This window comes from Bombina bombina, chromosome 3, assembly GCF_027579735.1.
Source record: "Bombina bombina isolate aBomBom1 chromosome 3, aBomBom1.pri, whole genome shotgun sequence".
Lineage (NCBI taxonomy): Eukaryota > Metazoa > Chordata > Amphibia > Anura > Bombinatoridae > Bombina > Bombina bombina.
Window position 1 is genome coordinate 1143100365 of NC_069501.1, and position 19157 is coordinate 1143119521.

The window sequence follows — 19157 nt, forward strand, 5'->3', positions numbered from 1 at the left end:
TCTAATCAGCTTTTTACAGCTATGCTGCATCACTTTCAAGTGTTTAAACATTTGGGTATTATGGCCCTTTAAGTAATGAAAACATACTTACCAAAAGACACCCACCCACATATAGCAGATAGCCAAACCAGTACTGAAACGGTCATCAGTAGAGGTAATGGAATTTGAGAGTATACCGTCGATCTGAAAATGGAGGTAGGAGATGAATCTCTACGACCGATAACAGAGAACCTATGAAATAGATCTCCCGTGAGGAAAACCATTGCATTTAAAAGGCGATACTCCCTTCACATCCCTCTGATATTCACTGTACTCTGAGAGGAATCGGGCTTCAAAATGCTGAGAAGCGCATATCAACGTAGAAATCTTATCACAAACTTACTTCACCACCTCCATAGGAGGCAAAGTTTGTAAAACTGAATTGTGGGTGTGGTGAGGGGTGTATTTATAGGCATTTTGAGGTTTGGGAAACTTTGCCCCTCCTGGTAGGATTGTATATCCCATACGTAACTAGCTCATGGACTCTTGCCAATTACATGAAAGAAAAACACGCCCCCGCTCCAAAGTAAAATCAGTGATATTACAACCTTACAATTGTTAATATTTAGACAAAAAAAGACTTACATTTCCAAATGGCGTTTAACTGATTCGTATAAGACAACATTATTGCTTTGTTTAGCAAACTGTACAGCGCTGCCCTGGTGCTTTGAAAGTACATTACAGTCAGCGCCATGTTCTAACAAGAGACGTGCAATTTCCCAATTTCCTTTTTTACAAGCCTGGAAAAATAAAAATGTTGAATATGAATGATTTTTTAAAAGATATCTGTTAGGGGGGAAAAAAGTAAACAGGTGCAAATGTTTAGTGTCCTTAAAAGGGACACTCAGGTTAAATTAAATTTTCATGATTCAGCATGTCAATTTTAAACAACTTTCCAATTTACTTCCATTAAAAAAAAAAAAATGTGCAGTCTTTTATAATTACAATTTGAGTCACCAGATCCTACTGAGCATGTGCAAGAATTCACAGACTATACATATATGCATGTGTGATTGGCTGATTGCTATCACATGGTAAAAGGGGAGTGGAAATATACATAACTTTGAAATTTGTTATAAAAAAAAAAATCTACTACTTATTTGAAGTTCAGACTAAGTGCTATTGCATTGTCTTATCTTTGTTTATTTGTTGATTATGCAAATCTAATGTGTTGACTGGTCCTTTAAAGGGACACTGAACCTAATTTTTTTTCTTTTATGATTCAGATAGATTGGAAATTTTAAGTAACTTTCTAATTTACTCCTATTATCAGTTTTTCTTCATTCTCTTGCTATCTTTATGTAAAAAAGCAGGAATGTGATGTACAGGAGCAGGCCCATTTTTGGTTGCGAACCTGGGTTATGCTTATTGGGCTGGCTGCTAAGATTTACATTCCAGCTTTTAAAATAAAGATAGCAAGAGAACAAAGAAAAATTGATAATGAGTAAATTAGAAAGTTGCTTAAAATGCCATTCTCTATCTGAATCATGAAAGAAAAGATTTGGGTTCAGAGTCCCTTTAAAGTGATACTAAACAATTTTTTTCTTTCATGATTCAGATAGAGCATGCAATTTTATGTTTAAATCTTTTTATTGTAGCATTTTTTGTTCAGTCATAACATTAGAGGCAATAAGTAAAGTGTAGATTTTTTACATTTCTCTTCATTTGTGTATGACTTATTAGCAAAGATTAGCAAGGTGAGAATGAATCGTCAAGTAAAGTTTATTTTCCACTCACTAAGTGTCCCCTTCATGAATTCCAAAGGAAATTCCAAATATCCAGTGAGAAGATAGAGCATGCAATTTTAAGCAACTTTTTCATTTACTCCTATCAAATTTTCTTTGTTTTCTTGCCATCTTTATTTAAAAAGCAGGAATTTAAAGCTTAGGAGCCAGCCCATTTTAGGTTCAGCACCCCAGATAGCGATTGCTTATTGGTGGCTACATTTAGCAAACCAATAAAAGTATAACCCAGGTTCTGAACCAAAAATGGTCCGGCTCTTTTAAATAAAGAAAAATTGATAATGGGGGTAAATTAGAAAGTTGCTTAAAAATTGCATGCTCTATCTGGATCATTAAAGAAAAAAATGTGGGTTTAGTGTCCCTTTAACCCCTTAACGACCGACGACGTATGCCATACGTCCTCAAAAAAAAAGCACTTAACGACCGAGGACGTATGGCATACGTCGTCGGTTTAACAGAGCACTGGAAGCGATCGAAATCGCTTCCAGCTGCTCTAACAGTATTGCAGGCTTGCCTTGAGGTCTAGGCATCCTGCAATACTGTTCCCGAGTGCCGGGACCGGATTGATCACTCCCCCACGAGTGATCACTTCCGGTTTCGCTCCACGTGGAGCCCGGCAGTGTTTCAGAGCATCGGAAGCGATCGGACACGCTTCCGATGCTCTGCTTGTGTGCTAAGTGCCTCGGTGGGTCGAGGCACTTAGTTAGTTGTAAAATAAAAGTTAAAAATTAAAAAAAAAAAAACGAATAAAATAAAAAAAAAAGCCCTAAATAGCCCCCCCCCTCCCCCAGGCATCCAAGATGGCGATGCCCAGTGCATCATGGGGCCTCTGGGGGTGTCCCTAGCCTGCATCATCATAGGGGCAAGCTAGGGTCACCCAATCTGAGCCTCCCACCCTAAAAAAAAAAATAATAATAAAATACCCCATTTGTCTGATCATGTCAATATTTGTAAATATTGACTATGATCAGTGTGGATCTCCCTCCCTCTCCTCACTTGCCATTTTGTTGGAGAGAGAGAGAGACCTGTATTTAGCAGAGAGAGAGATTTATTTATTTTATTTGTTAAAAAATATAGAACCAAAGGCTCTTTTCAGAGCCATTAACCCCTAGCTTGCCAGTGATCACTATATATCACTGGCAGTAACATAGGTGCACTTTTTTTTTGCTGCATTTTGCTGTCTGTGCGTTTTTTTAGGGGTTAATTTTGTTGTTGTAATTTTTTAAAAACCCAAAGGCTCTTTTCAGAAACATTTAGTTAATTTAATTTAATTTTCAGAGCCATTAACCCCTAGCTTGCCAGTGATCGCTATATATCACTGGCAGTAGCAAAGGTGCACTTTTTTTTTGCTGCATTTTGCTGTCTGTGCATTTTTTTAGGGGTTAATTTTGTTGTTGTAATTTTTTAAAAACCCAAAGGCTCTTTTCAGAAACATTTAGTTAATTTAATTTAATTTTCAGAGCCATTAACCCCTAGCTTGCCAGTGATCGCTATAAATCACTGGCAGTTGCATAGCTGTACTTTTTTGCTGTCTGTGCATTTTTTTAGGGGTTAATTTTGTTGTTTTAATTTTTTAAAAACCCAAAGGCTCTTTTCAGAAACATTTAGTTAATTTAATTTAATTTTCAGAGCCATTAACCCCTAGCTTGCCAGTGATCGCTATATATCACTGGCAGTAGCAAAGGTGCACTTTTTTTTTTGCTGCATTTTGCTGTCTGTGCATTTTTTTAGGGGTTAATTTTGTTGTTGTAATATTTTAAAAACCCAAAGGCTCTTTTCAGAAACATTTAGTTAATTTAATTTAATTTTCAGAGCCATTAACCCCTAGCTTGCCAGTGATCGCTATAAATCACTGGCAGTAGCATAGCTGTACTTTTTTGCTAGTTAATTTAGTTAATTAATTTAGTTAATTTAATTTAATTTTCAGAGCCATTAACCCCTAGCTTGCCAGTGATCGCTATAAATCACTGGCAGTTGCATAGCTGTACTTTTTTGCTGTCTGTGCATTTTTTTAGGGGTTAATTTTGTTGTTGTAATTTTTTAAAAACCCAAAGGCTCTTTTCAGAAACATTTAGTTAATTTAATTTTCAGAGCCATTAACCTCTAGCTTGCCAGTGATCGCTATAAATCACTGGCAGTAGCATAGCTGTACTTTTTTGCTAGTTAATTTAGTTAATTAATTTAGTTAATTTAATTTTTTTTAGTAATTGTTTTCTGTGATACAAAAATGTCACAGAAAAGATATAGTGCTGAGGAGGCGTATGCCATCCTTGCTGAGGAGGCGTATGCCATCCTTGCGTCAGAGTCAGATGCCTCTATTTCTGACTCAGACCCCTGCCATGTGCTCAGATACATCACTAGATGCAGTCTCAACTGATAGTGATGTATCTGTGGCTGCTAGCCCCCCTGCCAGCCCCCCTGCCAGAAGGAGGCGTGTTGCTGCCATTGCTGCTGAAGAGTGGGTAACGCCTCATCTCCAGAGGCCAGATATCCCACCCTTCACAGCAAATGCTGGCATAAATATAGATGTGGCAGGTTTTAGCCCCCAGCAGTTTCTGGAAGTGTTTCTGGGCGATGATATATTGGGGAACATTGTCGCCCAAACTAATTTATATGCCCATCAGTTCCGTGCTGCAAAGCCTGGAACATATTTAGCAAAGCAGCAATGGGCCCCCATCAATGTGCCAGAATTCAAAAAATTCTGGGCATTGACTATGCTGATGGGCATCATAAAGAAACCCTCCATTCGCTCCTACTGGAGTACTAGCCCCATCTGCTCTACCCCCATTTTCTCCCAGACTATGTCGAGGAAGAGGTATGAAATGATTCTGCATTTCATGCACTTCAGCGACAACAGCCTGTGCCCCCCTAGGGAGCATCCCCAATTTGACAGGCTGTATAAAATCCGCCCCCTGATAACCCACTTTTCTGCCAGGTTTGCAGAGGCTTATACACCTGGAAGGAATATATGCGTTGATGAATCCCTAATGAAGTATAAGGGAAGGCTGGGATTCAAGCAGTATATTCCTTCCAAACGCTCCAGATATGGGGTAAAGGTGTATAAGCTCTGTGACAGCGAGACTGGGTATACTCAGGCCTTCCGGGTGTATGAGGGAAAGGATAGCCACCTTGACCCTCCAGGTTGCCCAGAACATATGGGAACCACTGGCAAGATTGTCTGGGACCTGATATTACCCCTAATGAACAAAGGGTATCACTTGTACTTAGACAATTTTTATACAAGTGTCCTTTTGTTCAAGCTACTGTATTGCTTTGATACAGTAGCTTGCGGTACAATTAAAAAGAACCGCGCAGGTTTCCCAGGACAGCTTGTACGCACCCGGCTACGAAGGGGGGAGACCTCAGCTCTGCGCCAAGAGGAGCTGTTGGCACTGAAGTACAGAGACAAGAAGGATGTATACCTTCTTACCACCATCCACACAGAGAGGACGGTGGCGGTTTCTGTACGTGGCAGAGCTGAGATCATAAGGAAGCCAGTGTGCATCAAGTCTTATAACCGGCATATGGGTGGGGTTGATCTGGCTGATCAGCTGCTGCAGCCCTACCTAATTATGCGGAAGACAAGGGCCTGGTACAAAAAGGTTGCAATTTACCTAATGCAGATTGCAACCCACAACGCTTTTTTGTTGTTCAAAAAAGCAAACCCCAGAGTTAAAAAGACTTTTTTACAGTTTCAGCTCCAGATTATTACGGGGATTTTGTACCATGATGCACCTGCTCCCCGGGCGGTGATGGGAGAGAGCAGAGTTGGGGCTACCCATTTTATTTTTAAAATCCCCCCTACTGCCACAAAGCAGAAACCACAAAAAAAATGCAGAGTCTGTACCAAGAGGGGGAAGAGAAGGGACACCATATATTACTGTCCTGATTGCCCTGGACAGCCTGCACTCTGCATTGGGGACTGCTTCAAGCGGTACCATACAATGGTCAATTTTTAAAAAAATAAATACATTTGCTGTTACATATATATATATTTTTTTTGGTTATGTTTACAGTTAGATGTTTTTTTGTTTTTTTTACTTTTACTGTGCCAGATTTTTACATTTCACTACTCTATTTTTTTCTAAAATTGGGCCTGTTTTTTTTTTTAACCAAAACCCCTGTCAAACCTATGCATGGGGGACATATGTGTTCTCAGGGTGCCTTGCAGAAAACAACCTGAAGTATGTTTTTGTAATAACTTACAACAGTCTCTCCTAAATTATAGTCAAAAAGCAATGTGTCTGTAAAAATGAAAATTGAAAAATTACCACCATACACTTTCTCCAATTTTTTGGGCTAAAACGGTTGCTTCAAAGGCATCAAAGCACACCATATACAATACCTTGGGGTGTCAACATTTAAAAAATATACACTTTGAATGCAATAAATAAAAGTGGGGTATGCGATAGGCCCCAAACTAAAGATAGGCCTATCAGAAGAAATATTACCACCATATACTTTCTCCAATTTTTTGGGCTAAAACGGTTGCTTCAAAGACATCAAAGCACACCATATACAATACCTTGGGGTGTCAACATTTAAAAAATATACACTTTGAATGCAATAAATAAAAGTGGGGTATGTGATAGGCCCCAAACTAAAGATAGGCCTATCAGAAGAAATACTCTCATTTTTAATAACTAAAATCATGTAACATAACCTTCCCAAAATCCTGGCAAACCTATGCATGGGGGGCATAGGTGTACTCAGGGTGCCTTGCAGAAAACAACCTGAAGTATTCTTTTGCAATAACGTACAACAGTCTCTCCTAAATCATAGTAAAAAAGCAATGTGTCTAACAATGAAAATTGAAAAATTACCACCATATACTTTCTCCAATTTTTTGGGCTAAAACGGTTGCTTCAAAGGCATCAAAGCACACCATATACAATACCTTGGGGTGTCAACATTTAAAAAATATACACTTTGAATGCAATAAATAAAAGTGGGGTATGTGATAGGCCCCAAACTAAAGATAGGCCTATCAGAAGAAATACTCTCATTTTTAATAACTAAAATCATGTAACATAACCTTCCCAAAATCCTGGCAAACCTATGCATGGGGGGCATAGGTGTACTCAGGGTGCCTTGCAGAAAACAACCTAAAGTATTCTTTTGCAATAACTTACAACAGTCTCTCCTAAATCATAGTAAAAAAGCAATGTGTCTGTAACAATGAAAATTGAAAAATTACCACCATATACTTTCTCCAATTTTTTGGGCTAAAACGGTTGCATCAAAGTCATCAAACCACTCCATGTATAATACCTTGGGGGGTCAACTTTTTAAATATAATCACATTTATGGAAAACAAATAAATTGGGGTATGTTAAAAGACCCCCAAAAAAAGACGATAGGCAAAGAAAATATGTTAAATGTGAAAAAAAATCACAAACACATGTCAGACATTTGGCATTGCACCGCCCAAACAAGCCACCAAACCTATGCATAGGTGGTATCACTGAACTCAGGAGATGTTGGTGACCACATATTGGTGTCTTCTTTGGTAGTAACACATAACAGGAGCTGTGAATCCATGTCTAAAGTACAATGTATGTGAAAAATAACACAAAGAAATGAATGCCCAATAGTTTGACAAAGACTAGTGGTTGAATTAGTGTATGGAAAGTGTTAAAACACCTGCATTTGAAATACCCTAGGATGTCTACTTTTCAAAAATATATGGTTTTATGGGGGTAAATTACATTGGCCGGCTTCAGAAATGTCTTAAATAGAACATGGGTGCATGGGATGTGAAAATGGGAAGTGTAAAAAATGGAATGCGCTTCCTAAAAATAAGGCCTTCTAGCCCCCAGAGAACCCAACACACCTATACATGGGTGGTATCACTGTACTCAGGAGATGTTGTTGAACACATATTGAGGTGTTTTTTGGCAGTAAACACATAACAGGAACTGAGAATCCATGCCTAAAGTACAATGTGTGTGAAAAATAACACAAAAAAATGACTACCCAAAAGTTTGACAAAGACTGGTGGTTAAATAAGTTCATGGAAAGTGTGAAAATACCAGCATTTCAAATACCCTAGGGTGTCTACTTCTCAAAAATATATGGTTTGATGGGGGTAAATTCCATTGACCAGCTTCAGAAATGTCCCAAATAGGACATGGGTGCATGATGACCGATGTGAAAATTCCAAGTTGAAAAACTGGAATGCGCTTCCTAAAATTAAGGCCTTTTAGCCCCCAGAGAACCCGACACACCTATACATGGGTGGTATCACTGTACTCAGGAGATGTTGTTGAACACATATTGAGGTTTTTTTTGGCAGTAACACATAACAGGAACTGAGAATCCATGCCTAAAGTACAATGTGTGTGAAAAATAACACAAAATAATGACTACCCAAAAGTTTGACAAAGACTGGTGGTTGAATTAGTGCATGGAAAGTGTTAAAATACAAGCATTTGAAATACCCTAGGGTGTCTACTTTTCAAAAATATATGGTTTGATGGGGGTAAATTCCATTGACCAGCTTCAGAAATGTCCCAAATAGGACATGGGTGCATGATGACCGATGTGAAAATTCCAAGTTGAAAAACTGGAATGCGCTTCCTAAAATTAAGGCCTTTTAGCCCCCAGAGAACCCGACACACCTATACATGGGTGGTATCACTGTACTCAGGAGATGTTGTTGAACACATATTGAGGGTTTTTTTGGTAGTAACACATAACAGGAACTGAGAATCCATGCCTAAAGTACAATGTGTGTGAAAAATAACACAAAATAATGACTACCCAAAAGTTTGACAAAGACTGGTGGTTGAATTAGTGCATGGAAAGTGTTAAAATACAAGCATTTGAAATACCCTAGGGTGTCTACTTTTCAAAAATATATGGTTTGATGGGGGTAAATTCCATTGACCAGCTTCAGAAATGTCCCAAATAGGACATGGGTGCATGATGACCGATGTGAAAATTCCAAGTTGAAAAACTGGAATGCGCTCCCTAAAAATAAGAGCTTTTAGCCCCCCGAGAACCCGACACACCTATACATGGGTGGTATCACTGTACCCAGGAGATGCTGTTGAAGACATATGAGGGTGTTATTTGGCAGTAACCCTTAATATTATCAGTAAATGTATTCTTAAATTGCTATTTTGTCAAAAAATCAAATTATTTTTTTTTCCCCCCCAAACTTTGGCATAGATTGGTGGTAAAATGGTTGCATGAAAAAAGTCAAAATACCCCAAGTTTAATACCTTAGGTTGTCTTCTTTTAAAAAATATATACATTTGAAGGGTTATTCAGGGATTCATGACAGATATTGGTGTTACAATGTAACTATCGCCAATTTTGAAAAAACATGGTTTTGAAATAGCAAAGTGCTACTTGTACTTATTGCCCTATAACTTGCAAAAAAAGCAAAGAACATGTAAACATTGACAAAATTTAGAAACTGTGTAGCATTGGTATTTTATGGTGGTTGTAGATGTGTAAGAGATTTTGGGGCTCAAAGTTAGAAAAAGTGCATTTTTTTTCATTTTTTCCTCATATTTTATATTTTTTTTTATAGTAAATTATAAGATATGATGAAAAATATGGTATCTTTAGAAAGTCCATTTAATGGCGAGAAAAACAGTATATAATATGTGTGGGTACAGTAAATGAGTAAGAGGAAAATTACAGTTAAATACAAACATCGCAGAAATGCAAAAATAGCCTTGGTCCCAGATGGTCAACAAATTGAAAAGTGGTCTGGTCACTAAGGGGTTAAAGCAATGTGCACAGAAAATTGTCATGCCATAGCAATACCCACTCAAAATGTGCTACCCCCCCAGGCCAAGATATACCCCTTTACACAAATTTTTGTGCAATATACATACAATTACAGAAAAGTGTAAGAGATTTATAAAAACCCATTAAATGCCGTTTCCATGGCTGTTCAAAAACAAGAGATTTGTGGGAAGTGGAAACGCTACCTATGTAAAGGACACAGACGCAAAACAACTCATTCTAAAGTGAACACAGAACATGCATTATTACCTTAATGAGAGCAGTCTCACCACTTGCTTGCTGCACATTCACATAAGCGCCAGCTTCCAAAAGAAGGGCTACAGTTGTTAGGTGATTCTGTAAAAAAATAAATAAAAAAATAAAAAGTCATTATGGAGAAAATATATAAAAAGCTTGTGAAGACCTAATTAAAAGTATGACCAAGTGCAGATTGTGTTAGAAGCACCCATTGCACTGCTGTGCCCTTGGGTCCTAGTTTTAATTTGGGATACCCATACTTTTTATTTTCTGAAACTTTTTTGTCATTTTATATTGATGCAGCTTCTACCCTGATTTTGTGCAGTCGTCTATGGATAATTAATCACTTAGGGCCTGATGAGCTTCACAGGGGCTGCCCTGGTGGAAGAATTGTAAAAAAGGGACAGAGTCCCTGTGAGTGGCGAGATCTCTCCTGTTGAAAGTAATGTAGCTCGCTGAAAAAGGACACATCACACCGTGAAGAAAAATTAACAGTGAGCAGGGGGGCACACTTTTTCGTATACATGTTTGTATATTAGGGTATAGTGAGAAAAGCCTGCTACCTTTTAGTTGTTGAGAAAATAAAATAGGTCTGCAGTGCGAAAAACAGAATTTATGTTTACCTGATAAATTTCTTTCTCCAACGGTGTGTCCGGTCCACGGCGTCATCCTTACTTGTGGGATATTCTCTTCCCCAACAGGAAATGGCAAAGAGCCCAGCAAAGCTGGTCACATGATCCCTCCTAGGCTCCGCCTACCCCAGTCATTCGACCGACGTTAAGGAGGAATATTTGCATAGGAGAAACCATATGGTACCGTGGTGACTGTAGTTAAAGAAAATAAATTATCAGACCTGATTAAAAAACCAGGGCGGGCCGTGGACCGGACACACCGTTGGAGAAAGAAATTTATCAGGTAAACATAAATTCTGTTTTCTCCAACATAGGTGTGTCCGGTCCACGGCGTCATCCTTACTTGTGGGAACCAATACCAAAGCTTTAGGACACGGATGAAGGGAGGGAGCAAATCAGGTCACCTAAATGGAAGGCACCACGGCTTGCAAAACCTTTCTCCCAAAAATAGCCTCAGAAGAAGCAAAAGTATCAAACTTGTAAAATTTGGTAAAAGTGTGCAGTGAAGACCAAGTCGCTGCCCTACATATCTGATCAACAGAAGCCTCGTTCTTGAAGGCCCATGTGGAAGCCACAGCCCTAGTGGAATGAGCTGTGATTCTTTCGGGAGGCTGCCGTCCGGCAGTCTCGTAAGCCAATCTGATGATGCTTTTAATCCAAAAGAGAGAGAGGTAGAAGTTGCTTTTTGACCTCTCCTTTTACCTGAATAAACAACAAACAAGGAAGATGTTTGTCTAAAATCCTTTGTAGCATCTAAATAGAATTTTAGAGCGCGAACAACATCCAAATTGTGCAACAAACGTTCCTTCTTTGAAACTGGTTTCGGACACAGAGAAGGTACGATAATCTCCTGGTTAATGTTTTTGTTAGAAACAACTTTTGGAAGAAAACCAGGTTTAGTACGTAAAACCACCTTATCTGCATGGAACACCAGATAAGGAGGAGAACACTGCAGAGCAGATAATTCTGAAACTCTTCTAGCAGAAGAAATTGCAACTAAAAACAAAACTTTCCAAGATAATAACTTAATATCAACGGAATGTAAGGGTTCAAACGGAACCCCCTGAAGAACTGAAAGAACTAAATTGAGACTCCAAGGAGGAGTCAAAGGTTTGTAAACAGGCTTGATTCTAACCAGAGCCTGAACAAAGGCTTGAACATCTGGCACAGCTGCCAGCTTTTTGTGAAGTAACACCGACAAGGCAGAAATCTGTCCTTTCAGGGAACTTGCCGATAATCCTTTTTCCAATCCTTCTTGAAGGAAGGATAGAATCCTAGGAATCTTAACCTTGTCCCAAGGGAATCCTTTAGATTCACACCAACAGATATATTTTTTCCAAATTTTGTGGTAAATCTTTCTAGTTACAGGCTTTCTGGCCTGAACAAGAGTATCGATAACAGAATCTGAGAAACCTCGCTTCGATAAAATCAAGCGTTCAATCTCCAAGCAGTCAGCTGGAGTGAAACCAGATTCGGATGTTCGAACGGACCCTGAACAAGAAGGTCTCGTCTCAAAGGTAGCTTCCAAGGTGGAGCCGATGACATATTCACCAGATCTGCATACCAAGTCCTGCGTGGCCACGCAGGAGCTATCAAGATCACCGACGCCCTCTCCTGATTGATCCTGGCTACCAGCCTGGGGATGAGAGGAAACGGCGGGAACACATAAGCTAGTTTGAAGGTCCAAGGTGCTACTAGTGCATCCACTAGAGCCGCCTTGGGATCCCTGGATCTGGACCCGTAGGAGGGAACTTTGAAGTTCTGACGAGAGGCCATTAGATCCATGTCTGGAATGCCCCACAGCTGAGTGACTTGGGCAAAGATTTCCGGATGGAGTTCCCACTCCCCCGGATGCAATGTCTGACGACTCAGAAAATCCGCTTCCCAATTTTCCACTCCCGGGATGTGGATAGCAGACAGGTGGCAGGAGTGAGACTCCGCCCATAGAATAATCTTGGTCACTTCTTCCATCGCTAGGGAACTCCTTGTTCCCCCCTGATGGTTGATGTACGCAACAGTCGTCATGTTGTCTGATTGAAACCGTATGAACTTGGTCCTCGCTAGCTGAGGCCAAGCCTTGAGAGCATTGAATATCGCTCTCAGTTCCAGAATATTTATCGGTAGAAGAGATTCTTCCCGAGACCAAAGACCCTGAGCTTTCAGGGATCCCCAGACCGCGCCCCAGCCCATCAGACTGGCGTCGGTCGTGACAATGACCCACTCTGGTCTGCGGAATGTCATCCCTTGTGACAGGTTGTCCAGGGACAGCCACCAACGGAGTGAGTCTCTGGTCCTCTGATTTACTTGTATCTTTGGAGACAAGTCTGTATAGTCCCCATTCCACTGACTGAGCATGCACAGTTGTAATGGTCTTAGATGAATGCGCGCAAAAGGAACTATGTCCATTGCCGCTACCATCAACCCGATCACTTCCATGCACTGAGCTACGGAAGGAAGAGGAACGGAATGAAGTATCCGACAAGAGTCCAGAAGTTTTGTTTTTCTGGCCTCTGTTAGAAAAATCCTCATTTCTGAGGAGTCTATAATTGTTCCCAAGAAGGGAACCCTTGTTGACGGGGATAGTGAACTCTTTTCCACGTTCACTTTCCAGCCGTGAGATCTGAGAAAGGCCAGGACGATGTCCGTGTGAGCCTTTGCTCGAGGGAGGGACGACGCTTGAATCAGAATGTCGTCCAGGTAAGGTACTACGGCAATGCCCCTTGGTCTTAGCACCGCTAGAAGGGACCCTAGTACCTTTGTGAAAATCCTTGGAGCAGTGGCTAATCCGAAAGGAAGCGCCACAAACTGGTAATGTTTGTCCAGGAATGCAAACCTTAGGAACCGATGATGTTCCTTGTGGATAGGAATATGTAGATACGCATCCTTTAAATCCACCGTGGTCATGAATTGACCTTCCTGGATGGAAGGAAGGATAGTTCAAATGGTTTCCATCTTGAACGATGGGACCTTGAGAAATTTGTTTAAGATCTTGAGATCTAAGATTGGTCTGAACGTTCCCTCTTTTTTGGGAACTATGAACAGATTGGAGTAGAACCCCATCCCTTGTTCTCTTAATGGAACAGGATGAATCACTCCCATTTTTAACAGGTCTTCTACACAATGTAAGAACGCCTGTCTTTTTATGTGGTCTGAAGACAACTGAGACCTGTGGAACCTTCCCCTTGGGGGAAGTCCCTTGAATTCCAGAAGATAACCCTGGGAGACTATTTCTAGCGCCCAAGGATCCAGAACATCTCTTGCCCAAGCCTGAGCGAAGAGAGAGAGTCTGCCCCCCACCAGATCCGGTCCCGGATCGGGGGCCAGTATTTCATGCTGTCTTGGTAGCAGTGGCAGGTTTCTTGGCCTGCTTTCCCTTGTTCCAGCCTTGCATTGGTCTCCAAGCTGGCTTGGCTTGAGAAGTATTACCCTCTTGCTTAGAGGACGTAGCACTTTGGGCTGGTCCGTTTTTACGAAAGGGACGAAAATTAGGTCTATTTTTTGCCTTGAAAGGCCGATCCTGAGGAAGGGCGTGGCCCTTACCCCCAGTGATATCAGAGATAATCTCTTTCAAGTCAGGGCCAAACAGCGTTTTCCCCTTGAAAGGAATGTTTAGTAGCTTGTTCTTGGAAGACGCATCAGCCGACCAAGATTTCAACCAAAGCGCTCTGCGCGCCACAATAGCAAACCCAGAATTCTTAGCCGCTAACCTAGCCAATTGCAAAGTGGCGTCTAGAGTGAAAGAATTAGCCAATTTGAGAGCATTGATTCTGTCCATAATCTCCTCATAAGGAGGAGAATCACTATCGAGCACCTTTATCAGTTCATCAAACCAGAAATATGCGGCTGTAGTGACAGGGACAATGCATGAAATGGGTTGTAGAAGGTAACCCTGCTGAACAAACATCTTTTTAAGCAAACCTTCTAATTTTTTATCCATAGGATCTTTGAAAGCACAACTATCCTCTATGGGTATAGTGGTGCGTTTGTTTAAAGTAGAAACCGCTCCCTCGACCTTGGGGACTGACTGCCATAAGTCCTTTCTGGGGTCGACCATAGGAAACAATTTTTTAAATATGGGGGGAGGGACGAAAGGAATACCGGGCCTTTCCCATTCTTTATCAACAATGTCCGCCACCCGCTTGGGTATAGGAAAAGCTTCTGGGAGCCCCGGCACCTCTAGGAACTTGTCCATTTTACATAGTTTCTCTGGGATGACCAACTTTTCACAATCATCCAGAGTGGATAATACCTCCTTAAGCAAAATGCGGAGATGTTCCAACTTAAATTTAAATGTAATCACATCAGATTCAGCCTGATGAGAAATGTTCCCTGAATCAGTAATTTCTCCCTCAGACAAAACCTCCCTGGCCCCCTCAGATTGGGTTAGGGGCCCTTCAGAGATATTAATATCAGCGTCGTCATGCTCTTCAGTAACTAAAACAGAGCAGCCACGCTTACGCTGACAAGGGTTCATTTTGGCTAAAATGTTTTTGACAGAATTATCCATTACAGCCGTTAATTGTTGCATAGTAAGGAGTATTGGCGCGCTAGATGTACTAGGGGCCTCCTGAGTGGGCAAGACTCGTGTAGACGAAGGAGGGAATGATGCAGTACCATGCTTACTCCCCTCACTTGAGGAATCATCTTGGGCATCATTGTCATTATCACATAAATCACATTTATTTAAATGAATAGGAATTCTGGCTTCCCCACATTCAGAACACAGTCTATCTGGTAGTTCAGACATGTTAAACAGGCATAAACTTGATAAGAAAGTACAAAAAACGTTTTAAAATAAAACCGTTACTGTCACTTTAAATTTTAAACTGAACACACTTTATTACTGCAATTGCGAAAAAACATGAAGGAATTGTTCAAAATTCACCAAATTTTCACCACAGTGTCTTAAAGCCTTAAAAATATTGCACACCAAATTTGGAAGCTTTAACCCTTAAAATAACGGAACCGGAGCCGTTTTAAGCTTTAACCCCTTTACAGTCCCTGGTATCTGCTTTGCTGAGACCCAACCAAACCCAAAGGGGAATACGATACCAATGACGCCTTCAGAAAGTCTTTTCTAAGTATCAGAGCTCCTCTCACATGCGACTGCATGCCATGCCTCTCAAAAACAAGTGCGCCACACCGGCGCGAAAATGAGACTCTGCTTATGCTTTGGGAAAGCCCCTAAGAAATAAGGTGTCTAATACAGTGCCTGCCGATATTATTATATCAAAATACCCAGATAAAATGATTCCTCAAGGCTAAATATGTGTTAATAATGAATCGATTTAGCCCAGAAAAGTCTACAGTCTAAATAAGCCCTTGTGAAGCCCTTATTTACGATCGTAATAAACATGGCTTACCGGATCCCATAGGGAAAATGACAGCTTCCAGCATTACATCGTCTTGTTAGAATGTGTCATACCTCAAGCAGCAAGAGACTGCACACTGTTCCCCCAACTGAAGGTAATTGCTCTCAACAGTCCTGTGTGGAACAGCCATGGATTTTAGTTACGGTTGCTAAAATCATTTTCCTCATACAAACAGAAATCTTCATCTCTTTTCTGTTTCTGAGTAAATAGTACATACCAGCACTATTTCAAAATAACAAACTCTTGATTGAATAATAGAAAACTACAGTTAAACACTAAAAAACTCTAAGCCATCTCCGTGGAGATGTTGCCTGTACAACGGCAAAGAGAATGACTGGGGTAGGCGGAGCCTAGGAGGGATCATGTGACCAGCTTTGCTGGGCTCTTTGCCATTTCCTGTTGGGGAAGAGAATATCCCACAAGTAAGGATGACGCCGTGGACCGGACACACCTATGTTGGAGAAATCTTTATAGAATTACACTGGGATTAGAGATAAATTTCATATACTACCATGTTCAGCCCATTTTACGAGGGAAAATTTTTTTATAAAAAAATGAATTACGCTTTGTATTTTGTACTTTTACGTCCGAAATCCTTGCTTTTTTTTGCACAGCCAGTGTACTTACATTACAATTTATGCTGTGCCTAGTTAATACAAATTTTAAGTTTTTGTATCAAATAAGATTTTTTGGTAAAAAAAGTTATGATTTTTGAAGCACCTTAATACAATTTTCCCTGCTTATTTTTGTGAATGCCAAACATGTTTTAAATTGAGATATCTAAAGTCATCTTAACGACTTAAAGGGTAGAGACTCACTTTCTCAGCTGCATGGATTAAAGCAGTTGTCCCATTTTTCTGCCTGGCATTGATCTTAGCACCCTTCTTAATAAGAAGACGTAAAAGGTCATCTTGCCCTGCAGCTGCAGCCATCATCATTAGTGTCATTCCACTGGAATCCTGTAGCAAAAAAAAAAAAAAGTTTAAAAAACAAAAACGTTAATCCAAAGTAACAAACTCTGAAGACCAAATTAAATACTGTATAACTGAATACCTCTTGATCTAAATTATACTCTTCTGTTGAATTTAGTGCAAACTTCACAGTCAGGTAATCTCCATTCTTGATAGCATCTTTCAATGCATCTAAAAGAAAGATATTTAACTATGGTGGAAAAGTGAATAAAAAGTAAAAAGTTGTCAAAATTAAGTTAGACATACTGTTGGTTACAGCTTCAGTTGGAAGGATTTCATCTGCTCCATCAAGATGTTTCTGGAAGTCATCCAAGGTCATCCACTCCAATTGTAGATCCATTCCTAAACCAACTTGCGATTTACTTTCCAAAGTACCTAAGAAAAAAATTAAAATAAAGTATTAACGACATAAAAAATGAATTTTTTCCTACAGGATTTTATAAGTAAATATACAAATAATTAAAATGTGAACACTTAGAACATAGTTATATGAAAATGCCATGGTAAGTATTTTTGTTTTAAAATGTACAAATCTATGTTGTAGAGACCTAAAAAAAAAAAAAAAAAAAAATTCCTATGACATGGAATCCACAATGTCATTCCAATTACTAGTGGGATATTCAACTCCTGGCCAGCAGGAGGCGGCAAAGAGCACCCCAGCAAAGCTGTTAAGTGTAACTTCCCTTACCCATAACCCCCAGTCATTCTCTTTGCCTCTGTCAATGGAGGTTGTGCAAAGTTGGTGTCTTTAGATATTTTATCCTTTAACAGGTATTTTTCACTGCACCTGGGTCTAGCTGCGTCTACTTTAATCTCTTGAGTAAGAGTAGTGGTGGCTCTTAGTTAGAAGGTGGCGAGGTAGTCCTTACTTTACTTCTAACAAGTTTGCTGCCCCTTTGTAGAAAGCCAGGGTCGGTTACTCTGCTCTCTCTTACTACAGGTCCGTGACAGGGAGCGCAGTGCCTGTTACACCTTTGTAGCCGATATCTGTCCTGCAGCAGTATCCACAGCTCCCTATTAGAAATTTGCTAATTCTATCACACCTGGAGTTGGCGAGAAGAAAGAAGACTTCTAACCTTAAGTCCCTGTATCCCTGCCCCCATTGCTTGTGGTCAAGAAAAACAAAATTTATGCTTACCTGATAAATTTCTCTTGTGGTGTATCCAGTCCACAGGTTCATCCATTACTTGTGGGATATTCTCCTTCCCAACAAGTTGCAAGAGGACACCCACAGCAGAGCTGTCTATATAGCTCCTCCCCTAACTGCCACCCCCAGTTATTCGACCAAAGACAAGCAAGAAAAAAGGAGAAACTATAGGGTGCAGTGGTGACTGTAGTTTAAAAATAAAAAACACCTGCCTTAAAATGACAGGGCGGGCCGTGGACTGGATACACCACAAGAGAAATAAATTTATCAGGTAAGCATAAATTTTGTTTTCTCTTGTAAGGTGCATCCAGTCTATGGGTTCATCCATTACTTGTGGGATACCAATACCAAAGCTTTAGGACACGGATGAAGGGAGGGACAAGGCAGGAACTTAAACGGAAGGCACCACTGCCTGCAAGACCTTTCTCCCAAAAATAGCCTCTGAGGAAGCAAAAGTATAAAATTTGTAGAATTTAGAAAAAGTATGAAGCGAAGACCAAGTCGCCGCCTTACAAATCTGTTCAACAGAGGCCACATTTTTAAAAGCCCATGTGGAAGCTACCGCTCTAGTGGAATGAGCTGTAATTCTTTCAGGAGGCTGCTGGCCAGCAGTCTCATAAGCTACACGGATTATGCTTCTCAGCCAAAAAGAAAGAGAAGATGCCGAAGCCTTTTGGCCTCTCCTCTGTCCAGAGTAGACAACAAACAATGCAGATGTTTGACGAAAATCCTTAGTAGCTTGTAAATAAAACTTTAAAGCACGAACTAAGTCAAGATTGTGTAATAGACGTTCCTTCTTTGAAGAAGGATTAGGACACAGTGACGGAACAACAATCTCCTAATTGATATTCTTGTTAGATACCACCTTAGGAAGAAACCCAGGTTTGGAACGCAAAACTACCTTATCTGCATGGAAGATCAGATAAGGGGAATCACACTGTAAGGCAGATAACTCGGAAACTCGTCGAGCCGAAGAGATAGCTACCAAAAACAGAACTTTCCAAGATAAAAGCTTGATATCTATGGAATGCAGAGGTTCAAACGGAACCCCTTGAAGAACCTTAAGAACTAAATTTAAACTCCATGGCGGAGCAACAGGTTTAAACACAGGCTTGATTCTAACTAAAGCCTGACAAAACGCCTGAACATCTGGAACATCGGCCAGACGCTTGTGCAGAAGAATAGACAGAGCAGAAATCTGTTCCTTTAAGGAACTAGCCGACAATCTCTTCTCCAATTCTTCTTGGAGAAAGGAT

The 19157-nt window shown here is 40.3% G+C and overlaps 1 protein-coding gene across 1 annotated transcript in view; it reads right to left on the reverse strand.

Annotated features, from left to right (window-relative positions):
- MPHOSPH8 (M-phase phosphoprotein 8) overlaps nucleotides 1-19157 on the reverse strand; it is a 163874-nt gene that overhangs the window by 65158 nt on the left and 79559 nt on the right. The window contains exons 6-10 of the mRNA XM_053708533.1: nucleotides 17001-17129; nucleotides 16837-16925; nucleotides 16602-16742; nucleotides 9792-9878; nucleotides 625-779 (exon numbers count right to left, since the gene is read on the reverse strand). Of these exons, the coding sequence (XP_053564508.1) occupies nucleotides 625-779; nucleotides 9792-9878; nucleotides 16602-16742; nucleotides 16837-16925; nucleotides 17001-17129 (601 nt within the window). The remainder of the gene's footprint in view (nucleotides 1-624; nucleotides 780-9791; nucleotides 9879-16601; nucleotides 16743-16836; nucleotides 16926-17000; nucleotides 17130-19157) is intronic.